A 19,035-nucleotide genomic window follows, 5' to 3' on the forward strand; every position below is an offset into this window, starting at 1 on the left:
GAGTGCAAAATCCTCCCACGAATGGCTTACTTATAGTTGTGTCTGCAAACTATGCTGGGATAAGGAAAACATATTTAACATAAAAATACACATTTCACTTTTAAATTCTCTCTCTCTCTCACACACACTCTGTGGTTGCGAATTGTTGCAATGTGCTTTAACATTTTGTTTTTAAAGTTAGTAACATATTTGTCATCCTCACACAAGCCTGTTGCAAAAATTTGTAGCTGTATGGGTATGCCCTTATACATTTTATTCTCTATTTTCATGACTTTTTCTGTAATGTTTTATAACCGAGTTTCCCAGAGAACTCACTGTGTCTTATGTAACTCCACTTGGTGTGTGTTTGTGTATCTGTAACTCTGTGTGTGTGTGTGTGTGTGTGTGTGTGTGTGGTAGTAGCACTGTCATTCTATACATGCATAGATTGTTCAGAAAAAATCCCACACTGAAATATTGATGCCTTTCCGATTCCCATGTTTGAGATTAATTATACAACTGGAGCATTTATGAAGGTTCAGAGCTCCAAATAGATATGTATGTTGTTCCCAAAAGACACAAAAGTGTCAGAAAGAAATATGATAAATATATATTATATTATTTTATATATATATTATTATTATTTTTTTGTTTTGTGTCCCAGGTCAAGGTGCAGAGACAAAATACACATCAGAACGGCATTTGTAGGTTGATTTTGTAAGAAAGTAAACATTATGGCTCTGTGGCACTTTATGCATGGTTTGTTGGTTTGGCCAAGCCACTATATTGACACAATAAAAGAAGTTTGGGGTGGGACTAACTGTTTTACAGCCAATGGAAGATGGATGTGGTGATTGGAAAACCTGTTTGAAAACAGTAAAAAGTAAAACCCTGTCTGCAAGAGTTTACTGTTGAACGTGAGACTGTATAAAATTGTATAAAACTGCATTGTTACATTGTTCTTGAAGCAATATCTCAAAGTACAAAGAAAGAGTAGAACAAATGTAATGATACAATAGTAACACTATTTGTGTTCACAGTGCTTTAAAAAAAATATATTATTTCAGTCATCCACGAGACATATTTGTTTTGTTTCCCACAACCTCCCACAAATTACCCCTGTGTTTTACTCATGTCTCCTGTGCATGGAAATAGGAGCATATTTGGTTTAAATGTAATATTACATTTAAAAGATAAGATAAAGTAGGACCTGGTCAGATTACTTAAACGCTGTGAAACATCACAGAGGACAAGTTGAGGTTATGTAGGTGTTGACATATTCTGAAGTTCCGTCAGAGATGTGGCGAGGCAAGTAGTTCACTTCACATGGTGGTGCTTATGTGACGGCGACCCAAGTGTGCGTCCAGCTCTGGTCAATATCCGATAACTTCCCACACTCTTTCCCTGCAGAGCACAACAGTATGGTTCTGAATGCTAAAAATCCTATTTTCCATAGGGAGAATATCCACCAAACTGCGCGCGGCAAAAGAGCCTAGTAGTGACCGCTCACTCCCATGATGCACTGCAGAAGATGCAACTGAATCAGTCTCCCTACACTCTCAAACTACTTATTTATTTCTATTTATCTGAATATTTTGCTATATACAATAAAGTCATTGATTCTGTACTTATAATAAAGAGATTTAGATCAATAGTTTTATATTTTTCTATTGTTTTTAATTCAATTACATCCTCCACAATGCTTCATGGGATTGTAGTTGCTTCAAATCCAAGTTTGAAATGTTGTGATTCACCTCAGAGCTGGTTAGTTTTTTACAATGCTTAGAACTCTTTTATGAAGTACTTTCTGAAATAAAAGAATTCTTCTGGAAGCATGACGGGCAAAAAATAGGTGGACACAGTTGTGCTCTATTGGTCACTTTTTCACTTCCTATCAAATTAAATGTAAAACATATATTTTCTGAAAGAAATTCTGAGTCAGTTGTTTATTCATTTTGTGAAGGTAGCTTGTCACAGTATATGATGCTGTTGCATTGGAATATTTATTACAGAATTTTGTGTGTGCACTGTGTGAATGCTTTGATGAAAAGTGTGTCATGTAAGTTTTCCAATGTGCATTGTGTTTTAATGTAACACAAACTTTAGCACTGGTTAGTGGCTTCAGCGTTGGTTTAGTTATTTACTATCTATTGAGCAGAGACTTCTTGTCCAAAGCTTTCATTGTAGGCCCTATTTATAGCACAGAAAATCCCTTAGGAGTAATTAGAGGTTAAAAGTCTTGTTTAAGGCCACTGTGACCACACGACAAGAATAAGAGATCAGACCAAATCAAGGGCCATCCGTGCCTCGCATTGAACTTTTGCATCTAACACTTGTGTTAGAAATCAAAATCTTATCCAATTGAAAATCAGCAGTCATACTGTATTATTGAATGCACCAATATTTTAGAAATTAAGTATGATAAACCATTTTAACGTGATAATATTGTCAATATTGACAAAACTATGAGCGGGTGTGAGTGTGTGTTATTTTCCCATACAGAATCCTCCAGGGAAGAAGTTATGGGTAACAAACTGGAAAAACTCATTAACTCAGAGATAACAGGGGGAAAAATGAAAAGCGAGCCACACACATGCACAGAGTTGCACAATGTTTTCTCTCTGTGTCTTTTATGTTCTGTGTGTGGCAGAAATGGTTTATTGTAAACATTACTTCCTGAGCAAAGGCATCTTTTGTGTGCGCTTTTAATCCATCACATTTGTACAGTGCGTCCAGTGATACAAGTACAGATACACTTAAACACACACACACACACACACACAAGAAATTGAGGTTTTCCCTGCAGAATAGGTAGCATAAATGTCATTAGATAATGGGCTTAGTTTATTATGAACAGAAAATCTTAGAAGAACCTATAAACACTGTGAACTGTGGCGCCATCCTTAATTTTTTATGGGAATGACAACAAGGCTGTGAGTGATAGACTTATTGTCTCTTCAATGGTTTGAACTACTGTTTAAGTGTTTGGATTGTTTCACTGATGAAACACTGAAAAAATGTGTGGGCTGTTCTTGAGTGTATCTGTCACTAGATGAATACGAGCACCATTTATCTTCATAATGTATCAGCATAGCCTCTGCTTGTCAAACTCAGATGAGTTACTTTTGGAAAGTGAGCCCCGTTTCTTTCCAGATCTTCTTGCCAATATACAGACACACACACATTGAGGTATAGATTTAGAGAGGGGGTTGTAGTAGGGTTAGTGGAAACTAAATATAGCCACTCTCATTTAAAGGAATTCCCAGTGTGAGTGTCTCAGTGATAACCCCTCTCATATCTTTTATTCTGATAATGTGTGTGTGTGTGTGTGTGTGTGTGTGTGTGTGTGTGTGTGTGTGTGCGTGCGTGTGTGTGATTTCAACAGTGCAACTAAATGGAAATGCAGAAATAATGATTAAGTACATTTCACAAACACTCCCCTGTCTATCATTGGTTGGCAAACAGAAAGTCCAACTGCAAACTATGAGGCTTTTATGAGTGTTAAGTTTAGGGGTATGGATAGGGTTAGGTAGTAGAAAATATCATTAGCTATTTAGTCAGTGTAGAGTCCCTACTCCCTACTATGTGTCAGTGAGATGTACTGTATTGTAATTTTGCTGTGACAGCTTATGCCAACCACAATGTTACAAAATCAAACTGAGGCTGACAAAAGAAGACACATTCATGCACACACACACACACACACACACACACACACACACACACACACACACACACACACACACACACACACACACATACACATCAAGCTAGTCTCTTTTACTTTCTCTCACATCACGTTTCTCTGTTATATACAAACGTGTGGTCCAAAATACTGTTCTGTACTTCTGAAGACAACAGCTGTGAGAAGTTAAGACAAATCCTGAATGAGAGGCAAGAAGACAAAGAGAAAAAAGGGAGGGTTACTGTGTCTGGATAAAAGCTATTATTTAGTGTGCTTTTTTGTTATTTTGTGATGAGAGATCATCTTTTATGGCTATGCTGGGATATCTTCTCAAAGATGGACTGCTCCATTTTTAGGTGTCCACTGCAACTTTGTGTGGAGTCCTAGATAGTTATAGGACGTAGACTCCTAAATACTAAAGCTGATGTTTCTCTGAATGTGTGTGTCTACTATAGACTAATGGCACTGAGCAAAAATTTAGTTGGTATGATTCCTTGCATTAACTTTTCAAATTTAATTGATTTAATGAGCTCTGTCACTGTTTTTGCAAGGCTGAAAGCTAAATGTGTTTGGTTTGTTGCTGACCATTTATGACTTCCCAGTTGCCCTTGATTTGACCTTTAATCTTATTGATTGAAGAAGTAATCAACTGCTTCTTTTTACTCTCTTTCTTGTTTTCTGCAGTCGGACAGCAATGCCAGTTACCTGCGGGCGGCGAGGGCAGGGAATCTTGAGAAAGTACTTGACTACCTGAAGACTGGTGTCGACATCAACATCTGTAATCAGGTAAAAATAATTTCCTTTACCATATGACAAGATGTCTTCACTCTTAAGACTTGTATAGCAGCATTGTGCAGAAAAAAACATTTGAACCAGCAGTTTGCCAAACAGATTTAAAGCCATTTTCACTGCCACAAGCAGCACAATGATGTCACTTTTAGAACATACACTTCTGTGCCTGTATGGATGGATTAAACCAGGTTTTTACAATGCAAAACAATATACATTTTATTTACGCTTAATGCTGTTTTACTGTCATTACCTACTCTGTGATACAGTGTAAAGTTAAACTGTGTAGTATTATTATTGGTACACATTGTAGTCACTTTTGCAGTGTTGAACCAGTATTTCCATCCTGTTCAATGGCCGAACTTAGTTGGTTTGCATGTGTGTGTTTCAGAATGGGTTGAATGCATTGCACTTGGCATCCAAAGAGGGGCATGTGGAGGTGGTGGTCGAGCTGCTCAAACTGGGCGCCAACGTAGATGCAGCAACCAAGGTCAGACTCTCTCTCTCTCTCTCTCTCTCTCTCTCTCTCTCTCTCTCCCTCCCTCTCTCTCTCTCTCTCTCTCTCCCTCCCTCCCTCTCTCTCTCTCTACACACACACACACACACACACACACACACACACACACACACACACACACACACACACACACACACACACACTATGTTAGGTTTAATGTTCCATAGGGTTAATGTTAGGTTTATGGTTAGGTTTTAATTGATTTAATACATAGCTAATGATATAGCCAATGGGAAAAAAGTGCCCTTTGGATGGGGTGACACAAACAGGTGGTAGAGAGATTAATGGAGAGATGCCACTCATTCTCTCACTTTGTCATTTCTCCATCTACTCTAATCCAGAAAGGAAACACAGCGCTGCACATTGCCTCACTGGCTGGACAGGCGGACGTGGTAAAAGAACTAGTGACCAATGGAGCCAACATCAATGCACAGAGCCAGGTATGCACTTCACAAATCACAAAAATACCTTTTAATACACACACTCTCTAAGTTGGATCGTCCAGCTGGACTTATGCATGGCAGCTCACGTACACACTCACCATCTATCATAGTTGTGCTATTTTTGTGGTCCAGCAAAGTCATTAAGCATGTAAACACACACACTGCTTTGAACATGAGCTCAGTACGCTTTGAACCTACATTACTCGGGTGCCAGTATTAACCATATTTCCTGCACTGAGCTGAAGAAATGCAGATGTAAACACAGGGCTTGTTAAAGGAGGAATATTCTACTGTTTTTAGCATTTTATTTTTGTCTGACAGTCAGGTTTTAGAATTGAGGTTTTGCTTCTGTACATTTAAGGCTTCTATATGTAAATGACCTTGCTTATGATTGCCTTTGCATACTGGCTTAGTTCACATTGTTATTCATCCTGGTGGGCCAGGATGAATGAACAAGGAAATCCCTGTTTGACATGATACAGTATGTCCCATTTTAAAGGCATAATAATGAGAAATGCATGCTGAACTATAAGCAAAAGTATGTTAATGCTAAGATATACTGTAGAATAGATAAATTATGATGATAAAGGGAGGCTGTGTTTTATGTCTGTGCATGATGCTCCCTCACCATAAAGCATTGCTGTCTGTTTACCTGCTTTGTCAGCATCCATGTGCTGCCATGAGAACAGGGTCACTAAGGTAACAGTAGGGTGGGTGTGATGGGGGACTGTCCCCTCCAGGGAAATCACAGCTGATTTCAAAAATATTAAGAATGACAGAGTTGCCTTGATAACAGGGATGTCCAGTTAGCATAGCAAATTTCTGCTTCTTAAAACATTTGAAAGCTGTAAAACATTTAATTTCATTTTACACACACAAGCATATTTAATTATTTCTCTCTCTGTTGAGAATTTTTTATTTGTTAAAAGGAGGGGGTGGGTTGTATAGAGTATAGCTGAGATGAGGTGTGTGTGTGTGTGTGTGTGTGTGTGTGTGTGTGTGTGTGTGTGTGTGTGTGTGTTTGTGTGTAGCTCTAAAGTTTAATGTCTGGTGAAAAATTTGAAACATTAACATTTTTTGCATCTCTATGCAGAATATCTGGTTTTGGTTGTATGTATGTGACATCAGCTGTGGGACTAAAAATATTATACATGACATTCTGCCGTGGGATGGTGTTTGGAGGTGTTGTGTTTGGGACGTTAATATCCCGTTTTGGGGACCATTGGAATTTGAATGGTTTATCTAGATCTATAACGTTAAATATTTGTATTATTCATGTTAATCCAAATTATGTTTTCATTATGAGAATCAAATGTTTACATAACATTAATGCAATGTATGTTGCAGAATGGCTTTACCCCACTGTACATGGCAGCTCAGGAAAACCATCTGGATGTGGTGCGCTTCCTCTTGGAGAACAACTCCAGCCAGAGCATTGCCACTGAGGTGTGTATATTGGCAATTTTCCACTGCACGTTACGGTTCAACTCGCCTCAACTCTACTCACTTTACTTTTCTGAGCTTGCATTTCCATTGCAGTTTAGTGTCACCTCGACGTGCGTGGGATTACAGGCTGATCGTCATAGTTGCGCCGCCTCTACTGCTGTGACATAATTTTAAACATGACACAAACTGACCAAAGCAATAACACAACCACTAGCTGTTAGCAACTAGCTCATTGTGCTGCATAAAGCAGTTGTTGCATGGTGATTTTACACAAGTGTAGTTAAATTGGCCTGGTTATTTTAGAAGCAAGCTTCCAGTAGCTGGTCAACTAAATAAAGTGAAGCTTTCAAGCAGAGTATAGAGTTAATGTAACAAAATGTACCATCCTCCATTGAGTCCAGGGCACTCTCCCTCCCATGGATCGCAGGTTTAGATAGCATCCATTTGGTCGAACCACTTCCACTTTTCCTTGATGGTTCTGTAGTCAAGTTTTTTTTACTTTTCCTTACACTGTTGGTAGGTCCAGTGGTAGCCTTGTGCGGCCAACAGCTGAGACACTTCCTGAGAGACTTTTTTGTTTTTTGTTCATCGCTAACGAGTTGACCATCTGCACCTCATTTATTGACCATGGCGTGGTTTTGCGCACAGCCAATTTTTTTTCACAATTCTAAAGTTGCATGAACAAATGATACTGTTATCGCTGTTGCTAACTTTAAAACTAGCGGATTGATGTCGTGTGTAGGAAATCCTGTGACGCTGGTAGTGACGATTCTCCCTGACCAATCAGTGATCTGCAGGATTTTGACATCACATTTAGTATCGGCTCGGCTCGCTTGGAACCTCGACCGAGGTGGTACTAAAAAAGTACCAGGTACTATCCATGGTCGAAAACCCAAAAAAAGAGTCGAGTTGAGTCGAGCTGTACCATGCAGTGGAAAAGCCCTTTAAGTGTGTGAGTCTTTTATTGATTATTGTGGCGAGCCTGAATGACCTTGAGCAGTTTACAGATAAGTGCTTCCTACCTCACTCTCTGCTTTCTCTCATCACAATTGCAACAAAGATTTTATTGTAAAACAAAATAATATATATATATATATGAGGTGTATGAATTAATACACCTCAGGTGTCTTTTGGAATTGAAGAGTTAACTGCAATAAAACCCTCCCTTATTTCTCTCTCTCTTTCTCCGTGTCCTCTTTCTTTGGATCCCATTAGGATGGATTTACGCCATTAGCCGTAGCCCTGCAGCAGGGTCATGATCAGGTGGTTTCTCTGTTGTTAGAGAATGACACGAAAGGTAAAGTCCGTCTGCCTGCTCTCCACATCGCCGCCCGCAAGGACGACACCAAATCTGCAGCTCTGCTTCTTCAGAATGACCACAACGCAGATGTAGAGTCCAAGGTCTGTCTGAAAGATGCTTGCAAACATGTTCAACCATTGATCATCATTTTTATTTATCCTGTCTATCCTTTGTTTTCATAAAGTCACAAAGGTCTTCACCAAACACAGAGCACAATGAAAGACAAATGTACATTCCTAGATCCTCTTATTTGGACACTTTCACACTCTTTTGTGCCTTCTAACACAGTGGTTCTCAACTGGTTTAGCTTCAGGACCCAGATTTTTGCATTGGATATCAAGTGGTGACCCAACACAGTAACTAAAGTAATGACAACAATAGGCCTAACACAACTTTTTTGTATTTTGTTTATTTTCTTTTACTTTGCATACATTTGTTCATGGTTTTCGAGGATGAGAGGATGCCACACAACCTGTCCATGTTGGCATCTGCCTAATTAGGCTACCTTCTATCAAGTGACAGATTTAGCACCAAAGTACCATAAGACAGGGCCTTTGATGTCAACAACAAAAGATCAGTTTTATCCTCCATTTTAAAAGATTCCCATTTATTTTACTATCCTAACTATCAACGATTATATAGTTAGCTGCATATTTTTATTTGCATTTAGCAATGTTTTTCCATGATATGCACGACCCTATTGAAACAGACCTATAACAGACATATAGCCTATTTTTGGGTCACTACCCACCAGTTAGGAACCACTGTTTAAAAATAGAAGTACATCAAAACATCGATTTTATAACATAATAACATTTTAATGTATACTCTTTATGGTTTGCTTATAAAGATGTTATATGTATTAATTTGTTTGCTCTAACACACTCACTTTTCCACACTGTCTTTAGATGCATTTTTGTTCTTTTCATTTACCTATCAGTGTTCACTAACTGCCCATTCTTTCCTTTCCTCACATCTCAACGTAGATGATGGTGAATAGAACGACAGAGGTACACCCACAATAAACATTAAGATGTTGACCCCCACCCCCTGCTTTGCATAGAACACCCCAAGTGTTGCTACTACCCATTTTATCCCATCTCTCTTTTTGTACTATTTCTTATTTTCTCTTCTCTTTCGCTATGTATCCTCCCCTTTTGGGGATGTAGGAATGAGACCATGCTTTGGGTTGAGGGCTGAAGCATGCTTTGATTTCTGCAGCTACAGGCCGGGGTTCCTTCTAAACATGTAGCTTTCTGATTGATGGATGGAGTTTTGGATCAGTCATTATGTTTCGTGTTAGTTAGGATTTTTGGTTGAAATAAACCGTTTCATTGAACATACAGTATATCAGTTTTCGTAACTTTATCTTAGATATTGCTGTTTTTATGGCTTACATTTAGTTGTCTTTGCTCATTAAACAGGGATAGGAGAAAGTATTTCAATGTTGAAAAAATGTAATTACATACTTTACCTTCCAGGAATCCTCAACATTTACAACATTTACAAAAGCACAATTAAGCCAGATTTAAACTACTTTTGCTGGACATTACCCTGATCATACATAACACATAACTATTGCTCACATTTAAAGACCCCATGAAATGGTTTGATTAACATATTTTTTCCCCTGTGTTGAAACAAGAAGTTGGAGCAGCACATATTGGAGTGCTTTTCCTTTTTAAATTTATTTATGACAAAATAGTCTTTAGTTTACATCAGCCTAGTAAAACCATGATTTTAGAAAGCTTTTTATTGGACAAAAATGTATATTTCCGTATGTATATTTGTATATTTTCCCAAATGAGAAAGACAATAAATTGCAAACGTTTATCTGCTGAAGGTTTATTTTGTCAGCTTTTAGGAGTACTTTTCGGAAACTTTTGCCTTTTTGTGAATAGGTTTACATACAAATACCATACATTCTTAATGACTGAAAGTCAATTCAAAGCCTTTTGGAGACATGTACTTGAATCAGAATATTACATAATGCAAAGGTTACTTCACTGGCACATCCAGTTACTACAGAACTGAGAAAATGGTACATTTTAAGTCTGACCTTTTAAACTATTTTATTACTAAACGAAAGTAGCATGCTGTTCCTTTAAGCATAAGAGATTGTGATACATTTGGCTTGGCTATGAAAAAGGAACCCGGCTGGCCAGCTACAGAGATGAGATGGTCTGTAAGTTTAGTCCTCCTTCCCTTGGGCTTGTGCATGGGCCTTTTATACTAAATATCTCCCTTGGTATCAATTAAACAGCTGGAATTCTTGCAGTTTTGGATCTTTGCAATGTTGCTGAAGTAATCTGCATATGTGCATGGTCAGGTTTGCCCACATGGTGAGCAACAACAGTTTGTCTGTTTAGATTTATAGTTCACATAGTTTTGCATGGTAGTAAACATTGCCAAATTGCAACTAACAATGTCAATATGAAGAGCTAACAGCTGTGTCTACTATGTCATATTCCTCATTCCTAATGCATTCCAGGATATCACTGTGTGATGTCTTTTCTGAGTGAAAAGATACATGAGAGCACTGATTATAGAATAATCCATGATGACTTTATGATGCCCTGGAAATCAGAGACAATGTTCATATGTATTGTCTCTATTCTAGAGTTAGCTCTGTAAATCTCATGGTGTTTAATACTGGAAATGTTTAAACCCTTGCAGTTTTTCCATTCACGCCTATGGCTAATAATTGCAATAATTCCCCTCAAAGTGAGTGGAGGCTTGTTCCCATGGATATGAGAGGGCAAACAGAGGTGGGGAAGGGCTGCACAGAGCACCACCTGCTTTGTGGCGGATTATTGGCTAATTGAGATGAAAATCTCCATGACTGGAAGCCCTTGACTGTAATGCAGCCTATAGGATGCCTCATCCTGCTTCGACAGCAGCTGTGTCTCATATTCAAAATAACATATTCAGAAAATATGCTGATAACTCATTCAGATCCATTAACCCTTGTTTCCTCTGAGTTTCAAATAAATATAATTTATAGAATCCAGATTAAACTATCTGTAATCTCTTATACCAAACTGTGAGCTCTAATACTGATTAAATCTTACCATTAGTTATTTTAAATTGGTATCAAATAATTTATAAAAAAAATTAAACAAAGATAAAACATTTTCCTATTTTGCATCAATATAACTCCATAAATCTCTCTAGCACAAAGAGGTTTAAAAAGAAGCTCAAGTAACTAAATGACTAGTAATTACATTTTTAACCCTTAAATTAATACCTTGGGTCTTAAGTGACCCGGGACTTGCTTTTTTTTTTGGAATGATGCCCCCACTTTTTCAGTACTATACGATCTCTCTCTAAATAATCATCCCTTTATTAAAAAAAATAATAATAATTAATGAAAAAAGCCAAAATTGCAACAAAACAAACAAACAAAAAATATTTTTCTCCTTCTAATTGTTTAATTACTAAAAGTGTGTAGGGTCTGTAGTGACCCAAGATATGTACTTGTGTCTCTATATATTTCCACTTCTATAAATCATATTCATGATTATTTCATATCTATTTAAGTTTGCTATCACAGGATATCTCTTTCTTTTTTTAATACCAGACAAATAAGTGTCACATTCATACCAGTTACTACTATATCATGTCGATTTTCTGCGCAATGGTGTTGAACTATCAGTGTCCCATATGCGTGGACACATACATATTATAGATGTTATTTGTTACTCAAGGTGGTGCTGTTATTTCAATGACTGACTTGATTTACATTTGACATTGCTATTTGATGAAGAAGCAACATGGAAATAAACAATAGCAAGTACAACACATGAACATTATGATATGAATATTGTCATTTGTGTCTACTTCTGAAATTATGTAAGTTGTACGTCTATTTAGACTCAATAAGTTCCTGAGAAAATACATACGGTATGTGTCAGGCACATGCCGTGAACTTTGAGACAAGCTTCAAAGATTTTTAATACAGATTATTAAAAGCTGTGCCCCAAACACATTATATGGGTGAATGTAATGTTGCCGAAATGTTATGTGTTTAAATTGTTGCCTTAGGATTTAAGGATTAACAATTTTGTTTTCTGTCTGTCTCTTTACAGAGTGGTTTCACTCCTCTCCACATTGCTGCCCACTATGGAAACATCAATGTCGCCACACTACTATTAAACAGAGGGGCAGCAGTAGACTTCATGGCAAGGGTAAGATCACTGCTCCATCTGCTGCTCAGGAGGACCAGATCAGAGAGCAAAAAAAAAACCTGTCTATATTACCCTGTTCCAAATGCCTTGTTGAGAACATTAGCGACGTAATACTGCCTAGACCAGGGGTTGGCAACCTATAGCATGTGTGCCATCATTGGCACTGGCACGCTACAGTAAAAGAGAGGAGCTAGTAGTTTATGCAAATTAGGTCCCTATTACCTGCATGCCATTCTACCTCTTGATGTTATTCTTCATCATAATCATGTAGGGTGTTTTATGTGGTTATAAACTGAACGGGAAACTAAAAACTTTTAAATAGCAATAAGACTGCGCTAGTCAGAGGACAAGCCAGCGTGTGCAAACTATTTATGCATCACGAGCCACAGATATCAAGACGCAGATCAAGCACTTGAGTACTTTTGTAACTTTTGTAACGTCATTTATTTAAAACATCAATGTTTTCCAATCAAAACAACAGCATAAGATATGGCACTTATCTGCTCAGATGACATGTTTTCGGATATCCATCTTTTCCTTTCTTTCGTTATAAGATGTCCTGTATCCATGTGTACATCGGTGCCTCGAACCACATTGATTCGCGCAGAGCCAAAGCACAACCAAAACAATGTTCTTCCACAATTTTTCACTCAAAATGTATGCTGATAATATAATTTGTAATGAAAAATAAGCTGTATTAAATAAAATAAAAAATGCAAAATAGATGGACATTGTGGGGTAGGGGTGGATGGTGTACAGGTTTCGTTGGCACAGTGATTAACAAGGAAAATTTAAAATAGCACTTCATGTCAAAAAGTTTGCCGACACCTTGCCTAGACTGTTAGGCAGCAATCCGCCGCAAAGTCTGCAAAAGTGATGATTTCACAAAATGGCGCATCAAAGGCACATCACAGAAACAAAAGGGTGTACTCGTGAGCATACTTCATCAATAGAAATTATAATTCTGTAATCTTTTACTTACCCTAATGTTGTTCCAAACCTATATTTCTTTCATTACTGGGGCTACACTTTCTATTTTAAAACTAACATTACAGCACAAAATGTTACTTCTCTCTTCCTGAAAATAAAAAGAGAAATCCTCCTCCCAAATTTTGTAGATTTCCAGGTCCATGGCCCTTTATTGATCCCTCAATGTACCCTGTTTTAGTATTACTGTTGTTAGGACAGCTATTAGCAGTTCCTTTCAATATCAGACCAGGGCAGTATTCCATTATTGTGTAATAGAGTGTGGTACCAGACTGGGGCATAATGTTCCACAAGTGTGTTGATGAATGGGCTAAATGATATGCCCTAGGCACCATGTGCACACACATGCTAACATGTGTGTGTTTGTGTGTGTGTGTGTGTGTGTGTGTGTGTGTGTGCCATCTGCCCTCCTGGCTGAAGCTGTTTTAATCCTTTAAAGTGTCAGATGGCCAACATGGCCCAAACAAACACATGCATGAATCTGCTTTAGCCCGAGGGTCATGTTTGAAATCTCCCTCCCCTCCATTCTCAATTAATCTGTTGTGCAATATAGAATACTGTGTATATTTTCACAAAAATATATTTCAAATAGATATCATCCATAGAGTTGTGATAGACTTTTTCATGACTGCATCTCTTGTCCTGTATTTGGTGTGTGTATGCATGTGTGTGTGTGTGTGTGTGTCACATACAGAATGACATCACTCCGCTGCATGTGGCAGCTAAGAGAGGGAATGGAAACATGGTGAAATTGCTACTGGACCGAGGAGCTAAGATTGAGGCCAAGACTAAGGTAACATGTAAACAGCCACAAACCCTTGTTGTTCACAGTGTTACAATTTGTATATGTTAAGTCACGCTTAAAAACATTTAAATGTGAAACCAGTGTTTTAACTCTGCACAGACAAACATATCAGTTTGTTCTTAGAGACTAAAGGATAAGATTAAAATATTTGAGCTTCAGTGGTATGTTCACCTCAAGGGAATGTCAAACAGCACCTTAGGACACAGTTTATGGTCATATATGTTAGCTCACCCTGAGTGATCTATAACTTAACTCTCAGCATGGTGACCTTTGACCTCACAGATGATGTTAGTAGTTCCAGGCTACCGAGATTGCAGAGAAAATAATGCACCTTGCAAATATGAGAGTTGTTTCTTGTTTCTGTAGTATATCACTATATTAGTACAAATAAAGTGAAAGGCTTACCGTTGCAAGAAATATCATCCAGATAAGCATAAAGGGTCAGTGTAGCAGCTGGAGGTGCTGTTCTTTAATAAAGTGCTTTAGGTTTGGCTTTGATATCAGCTATTCATAAAACAGCATGATTTTAGAGATTGCTTTATACAATTTACTTATATTTTGTGTGGGTCTTTGTGTAGGACGGTTTGACCCCTTTGCATTGTGGAGCACGCAGTGGACACGAACAGGTTGTCGAGATGCTACTGGACAAAGGAGCCCCCATCCTATCCAAGACTAAAGTAAGACCACCTATTGTTATTTTACCCCTTTGTGTATGTGTGTGGGTATGTACAAATGTGATTTGCACAACTACCCATGATCTCAGTGCATGAGACTGCCTCCTTGTGGCTGTAACATCCAATAATAGCATAAAAGACATTTACAATGCTTTGTGCTATATGACTGCTATCAAATTTTCTATTGACTTCAAGAATTTGATATTTCACCATAGATTGTGGGTTTAGGTACTGAGGCTGGAGGGATTTTCTTTCGGACTTGCAAGCCCCTCAAAATAATTTTTCATGTTAGGGGTATCAGGGATGCACACACCATAATTGAATATGAGGGTGGATAAATGATGACAGAATTTTCATCCTTCAAACTAAGTAATTTACAATGCTGAGGAATGTAAAAACTTATCTTTAATGAGATTTTGATGGACTGGTGGTTTGTATATTGCACCTTGCATAAAACATCATGGTCATTTTACCCTCTTTGCATGTTATTTTTTGTAGTTCTGCAAATTTTATACAGAAAATACACTAGGAAGCTATTTCATCTAGGTTTTCCTTTGCACGAAACCTTTCATCTAGGTTGTTTTAACCTTTGCCATTGTATCTGTTAAATGCAGTGTTGGGTAAATTAAAATGAAATGTAATTTAAAAAGTAATTAAAAAATAAATTAAAATTAATCCACTAAACATTACTAACTACTTCTCTAAAATTATAATCAGATTACTTCATTGAAAAATAAATAAAATTACTAATTACTTTACTTTTAAGTTACTTTCTAAAACACTAAATGTCTATCTTCTCCTTGTTCATTGTCGCATACCATTTGGCTGTCACAGAAACGCAAACAGACGTACATATGAATTTTCATTTTTTTATTTTTTTATTTGAATATATAAATAATAGATATATCTAACCCAAGTAATGTACTTAAAAGTAATTACTTTCATTGAAAGTTAGTAACTGAAATCTGATTACGAGAATTTAAAATGTGTTGTATTTCATTTTTACTCAACACTGGTCAAATGCACATTATTATGATGTTAATTTATGGTTTGTCATAGAACGGTCTGTCTCCACTGCACATGGCGACCCAAGGGGATCACCTGAACTGCGTCCAACTGCTTCTCCAGCACAATGCTCCTGTGGATGATGTCACCAATGATTACCTGACCGCATTGCATGTGGCTGCTCACTGCGGACATTACAAAGTGGCCAAAGTCATTGTGGATAAGAAGGCCAACCCTAACTCGAAAGCCTTGGTGAGAAAAGAAAGTAAAAGAAACCAATTTTCAGTGCATTCAGAAAGTATTCAGACCCCTTCATTTTTTTCACATTTTGTTTTGTTGCAGCCTTATGCTAAAATGCTTTAAATTAGGGTCATTGTCCTGTTGGAAGGTGAACCTTCAGCCCAATCTGAGGTCCTGAGCCCTCTGGACCAGGTTTTCATTAAATATATCTCTGTGTTTTGCTGCATTCAGCTTTCCTTCAACCCTGACCAGTCCATCAGTTCCTGCCGCTGAAAAACACCCCCACAGCATGATACTACCACCACCATGCTTCACCGTTGGGATGGTATTGCTGATAAGCGGTGCCTGGTTTCCTCCAAACATGACCACTATGGCCACTATGCTCTTGGGAACCTTAAATGCAGCCACATTTTTTGTAGCCTCTGCAGCCCTGCAGGCAGTTCCTTTGACTTCATGGCTTGATTTTTGCTCTGATATGCATTTTCAGCTGTGAGACCTTATATAGACAGGTGTGTACATTTCCAAATCATGTCCAATCAATTGAATTTGCTACAGGTGGACTCCAATCAAAGTGTAGAATCTTCTCAAAGCTGATCCAGAGAAACTGGATGCACCTGAGATAAATTTCAAGTGTCATAGTAAAGGGTCTGAATACTTATGTCAATGTGATATTTCAGTTTTTTTCTTTTTTAATACATTTGTATAGTTATCAAGAAAATCTGTTTTTTGCTTTGGCATTAGGGAGTATGGAGTGTAGATTTATGTGATTTATTTTTTTATAAGCATTTTAGCATAAGTCTGCAACGTAACAAAATTTGAAAAAATGAAGGTGTCTGAATACTTTCTGAATGCACTGTACATTTGATGCTGAATTTATTTAGGATATTTTCTCTTTTATGTTTTATTAAGATTTTTGGCCTCCGACTCCATCTATCTCTGTCTCTCTCTCTCTTTCACTCTATGGATGGCATTCTTGTGGACTACAACTTTTTTCCTTTGTTAACAGGTGCAGCAATATGACTTAATCTTTCCCTTTAAAATGTGTGAGACAAAAACACAGTGGTGGTAGGAATGTGACTCATCGCTAAGCTTGTTTCCATAGTAATTCTGAGAGTTTGTGTGTCACTTTAATGCTCAGTTTAAAAATTAACTTGAAACTTGAGAACAAATTAGAAATAAAGTTGATAAGAGGAAATAAGCAGCATGCAACAACATGCAACTTCATTACTGAGTATGCACTGCTCATGTAATTCAGTGGACCAGAGAATAACCAGGGTTTTGTGGTTCCCCATTTCTGATAAAAGTGGTTGTGGTGATATCTCAGTCAACCAGAGCATGTGTGTGTGTCTAAATTAACAGAATGGTTTCACACCTCTTCATATTGCCTGTAAGAAGAACCGAGTGAAGGTGATGGAACTGCTGTTAAAACATGGGGCTTCACTGCAGGCAGTCACTGAGGTATGAGAGTGATATTAAGATTTAATGTTATCAACACTTCAAGATTAAATGCATTAAAACTGGAAAGGGACTGAAAAAGACATGTTTTAGGCATTCTAATAGTCTTTGCATTAAGTTTAGTGTATTTTTTTATATATATAATAGTAATAGCAGTAATGTTTCTGTGTTTGTTTGTTTGTTTGTTTGTTTGTTTGTTTGTTTGTTTGTTTGTTTGTTTGTAGTCGGGTTTGACACCCATCCACGTTGCTGCATTTATGGGCCATGAGAACATAGTGAAACAGCTCACGCATCACGGAGCCTCACCCAACACTACCAACGTGGTATATTTCCTCTTTCTGTCAATCAAAGACATACATTATATACTCATGCCCATATATAATGTTTACACATTATAATACACCATACTATATTTTTCTATAATTTGGCAGGCATTGTTACAAGAAGGATAATTATGTTCCTGTAGCCCAATGGATAGTGCATGGTGCTGTAAATGTTAACAATTATCATTAGCTGGAGCTGGACATTCTTAAATGGACAAAGTTTACAAAGTTCACCTTTATCTAATATGTATTATTTCTGATAGTTAATTTGTGTGCCTGTGTTTGTGTTTTAGAGAGGTGAAACGGCATTGCACATGGCAGCGAGGGCCGGCCAGGTAGATGTTGTCCGATATCTGCTACAGAATGGTGCTAAAGTGGACATCAAAGCCAAGGTGAGAAACACACAGAAGCTCAAATTTCAATACACCACTTTCCACATCTGTTCCCAATGCATGCATGATGGGAAATTATATATGGGTCATTTGCATCTCTTCCTCTTATCCCCCTCCCTTTCTCTCTTATTCCCGCTCCATGCCCATAATGACGGTCTCCAGGATGACCAAACAGCCCTGCATATAGCTAGTCGTCTAGGAAAGTTGGAGATCGTGCAGCAGTTGCTGCTGAAGGAGGCATTACCCAGCGTCGCCACCACTTCTGGCTACACCCCTCTTCACCTAGCCGCCCGCGAGGGTCATCAGGAAATAGCAGCTCTCCTGTTGGAGCAGGGAGCCTCCCTTTCTGCAACAACCAAGGTTTGTGCCCATATATTTGTTCTCCATGTGTTTGTTATCTTACTTATAGCATCTTTCAAATTGACCCCATTAGAATGAAAAGTGGAATAAACTTTTGTGTGGCCCTTCTATCTTTTTTCTACCATTCTGTTTTTGTTCTTTCTTTCTTTCTCCGCCACATATACACTCACAGAAAGGGTTCACTCCCCTGCATGTGGCCACTAAGTATGGACAGCTGGAAGTGGCCAATCTTCTACTACAGAAGAAAGCTGCACCAGATGCTGCAGGCAAGGTTGGTCAACATATGCAAATATTACATACTCTCACACACAACAAGAATCGGAAACAGAATGAGCTTAATTGCCAAGTATGCTTACACATACAAGGAATTTGTCATGGTGACAGAAGCTTCCAGTGCAAAGAGAATACAAAAATATACATATACAAACATTGAAATAGGAGGTGTTTG

The 19,035-nt window shown here is 37.8% G+C and overlaps 1 protein-coding gene across 1 annotated transcript in view; it reads left to right on the forward strand.

The window, feature by feature from the left end:
- LOC127656606 (ankyrin-3-like) overlaps positions 1-19,035 on the forward strand; it is a 97,502-nt gene that overhangs the window by 24,824 nt on the left and 53,643 nt on the right. The window contains exons 2-15 of the mRNA XM_052145007.1: positions 4,349-4,450; positions 4,845-4,943; positions 5,312-5,410; positions 6,761-6,859; positions 8,075-8,260; positions 12,248-12,346; positions 14,028-14,126; positions 14,717-14,815; positions 15,872-16,069; positions 17,417-17,515; positions 17,737-17,835; positions 18,129-18,227; positions 18,390-18,587; positions 18,760-18,858. Coding sequence (XP_052000967.1) covers positions 4,349-4,450; positions 4,845-4,943; positions 5,312-5,410; positions 6,761-6,859; positions 8,075-8,260; positions 12,248-12,346; positions 14,028-14,126; positions 14,717-14,815; positions 15,872-16,069; positions 17,417-17,515; positions 17,737-17,835; positions 18,129-18,227; positions 18,390-18,587; positions 18,760-18,858 — 1,674 coding nt within the window. The remainder of the gene's footprint in view (positions 1-4,348; positions 4,451-4,844; positions 4,944-5,311; positions 5,411-6,760; positions 6,860-8,074; positions 8,261-12,247; positions 12,347-14,027; positions 14,127-14,716; positions 14,816-15,871; positions 16,070-17,416; positions 17,516-17,736; positions 17,836-18,128; positions 18,228-18,389; positions 18,588-18,759; positions 18,859-19,035) is intronic.

The sequence above is a fragment of the Xyrauchen texanus genome, chromosome 16, assembly GCF_025860055.1.
Source record: "Xyrauchen texanus isolate HMW12.3.18 chromosome 16, RBS_HiC_50CHRs, whole genome shotgun sequence".
NCBI lineage: Eukaryota > Metazoa > Chordata > Actinopteri > Cypriniformes > Catostomidae > Xyrauchen > Xyrauchen texanus.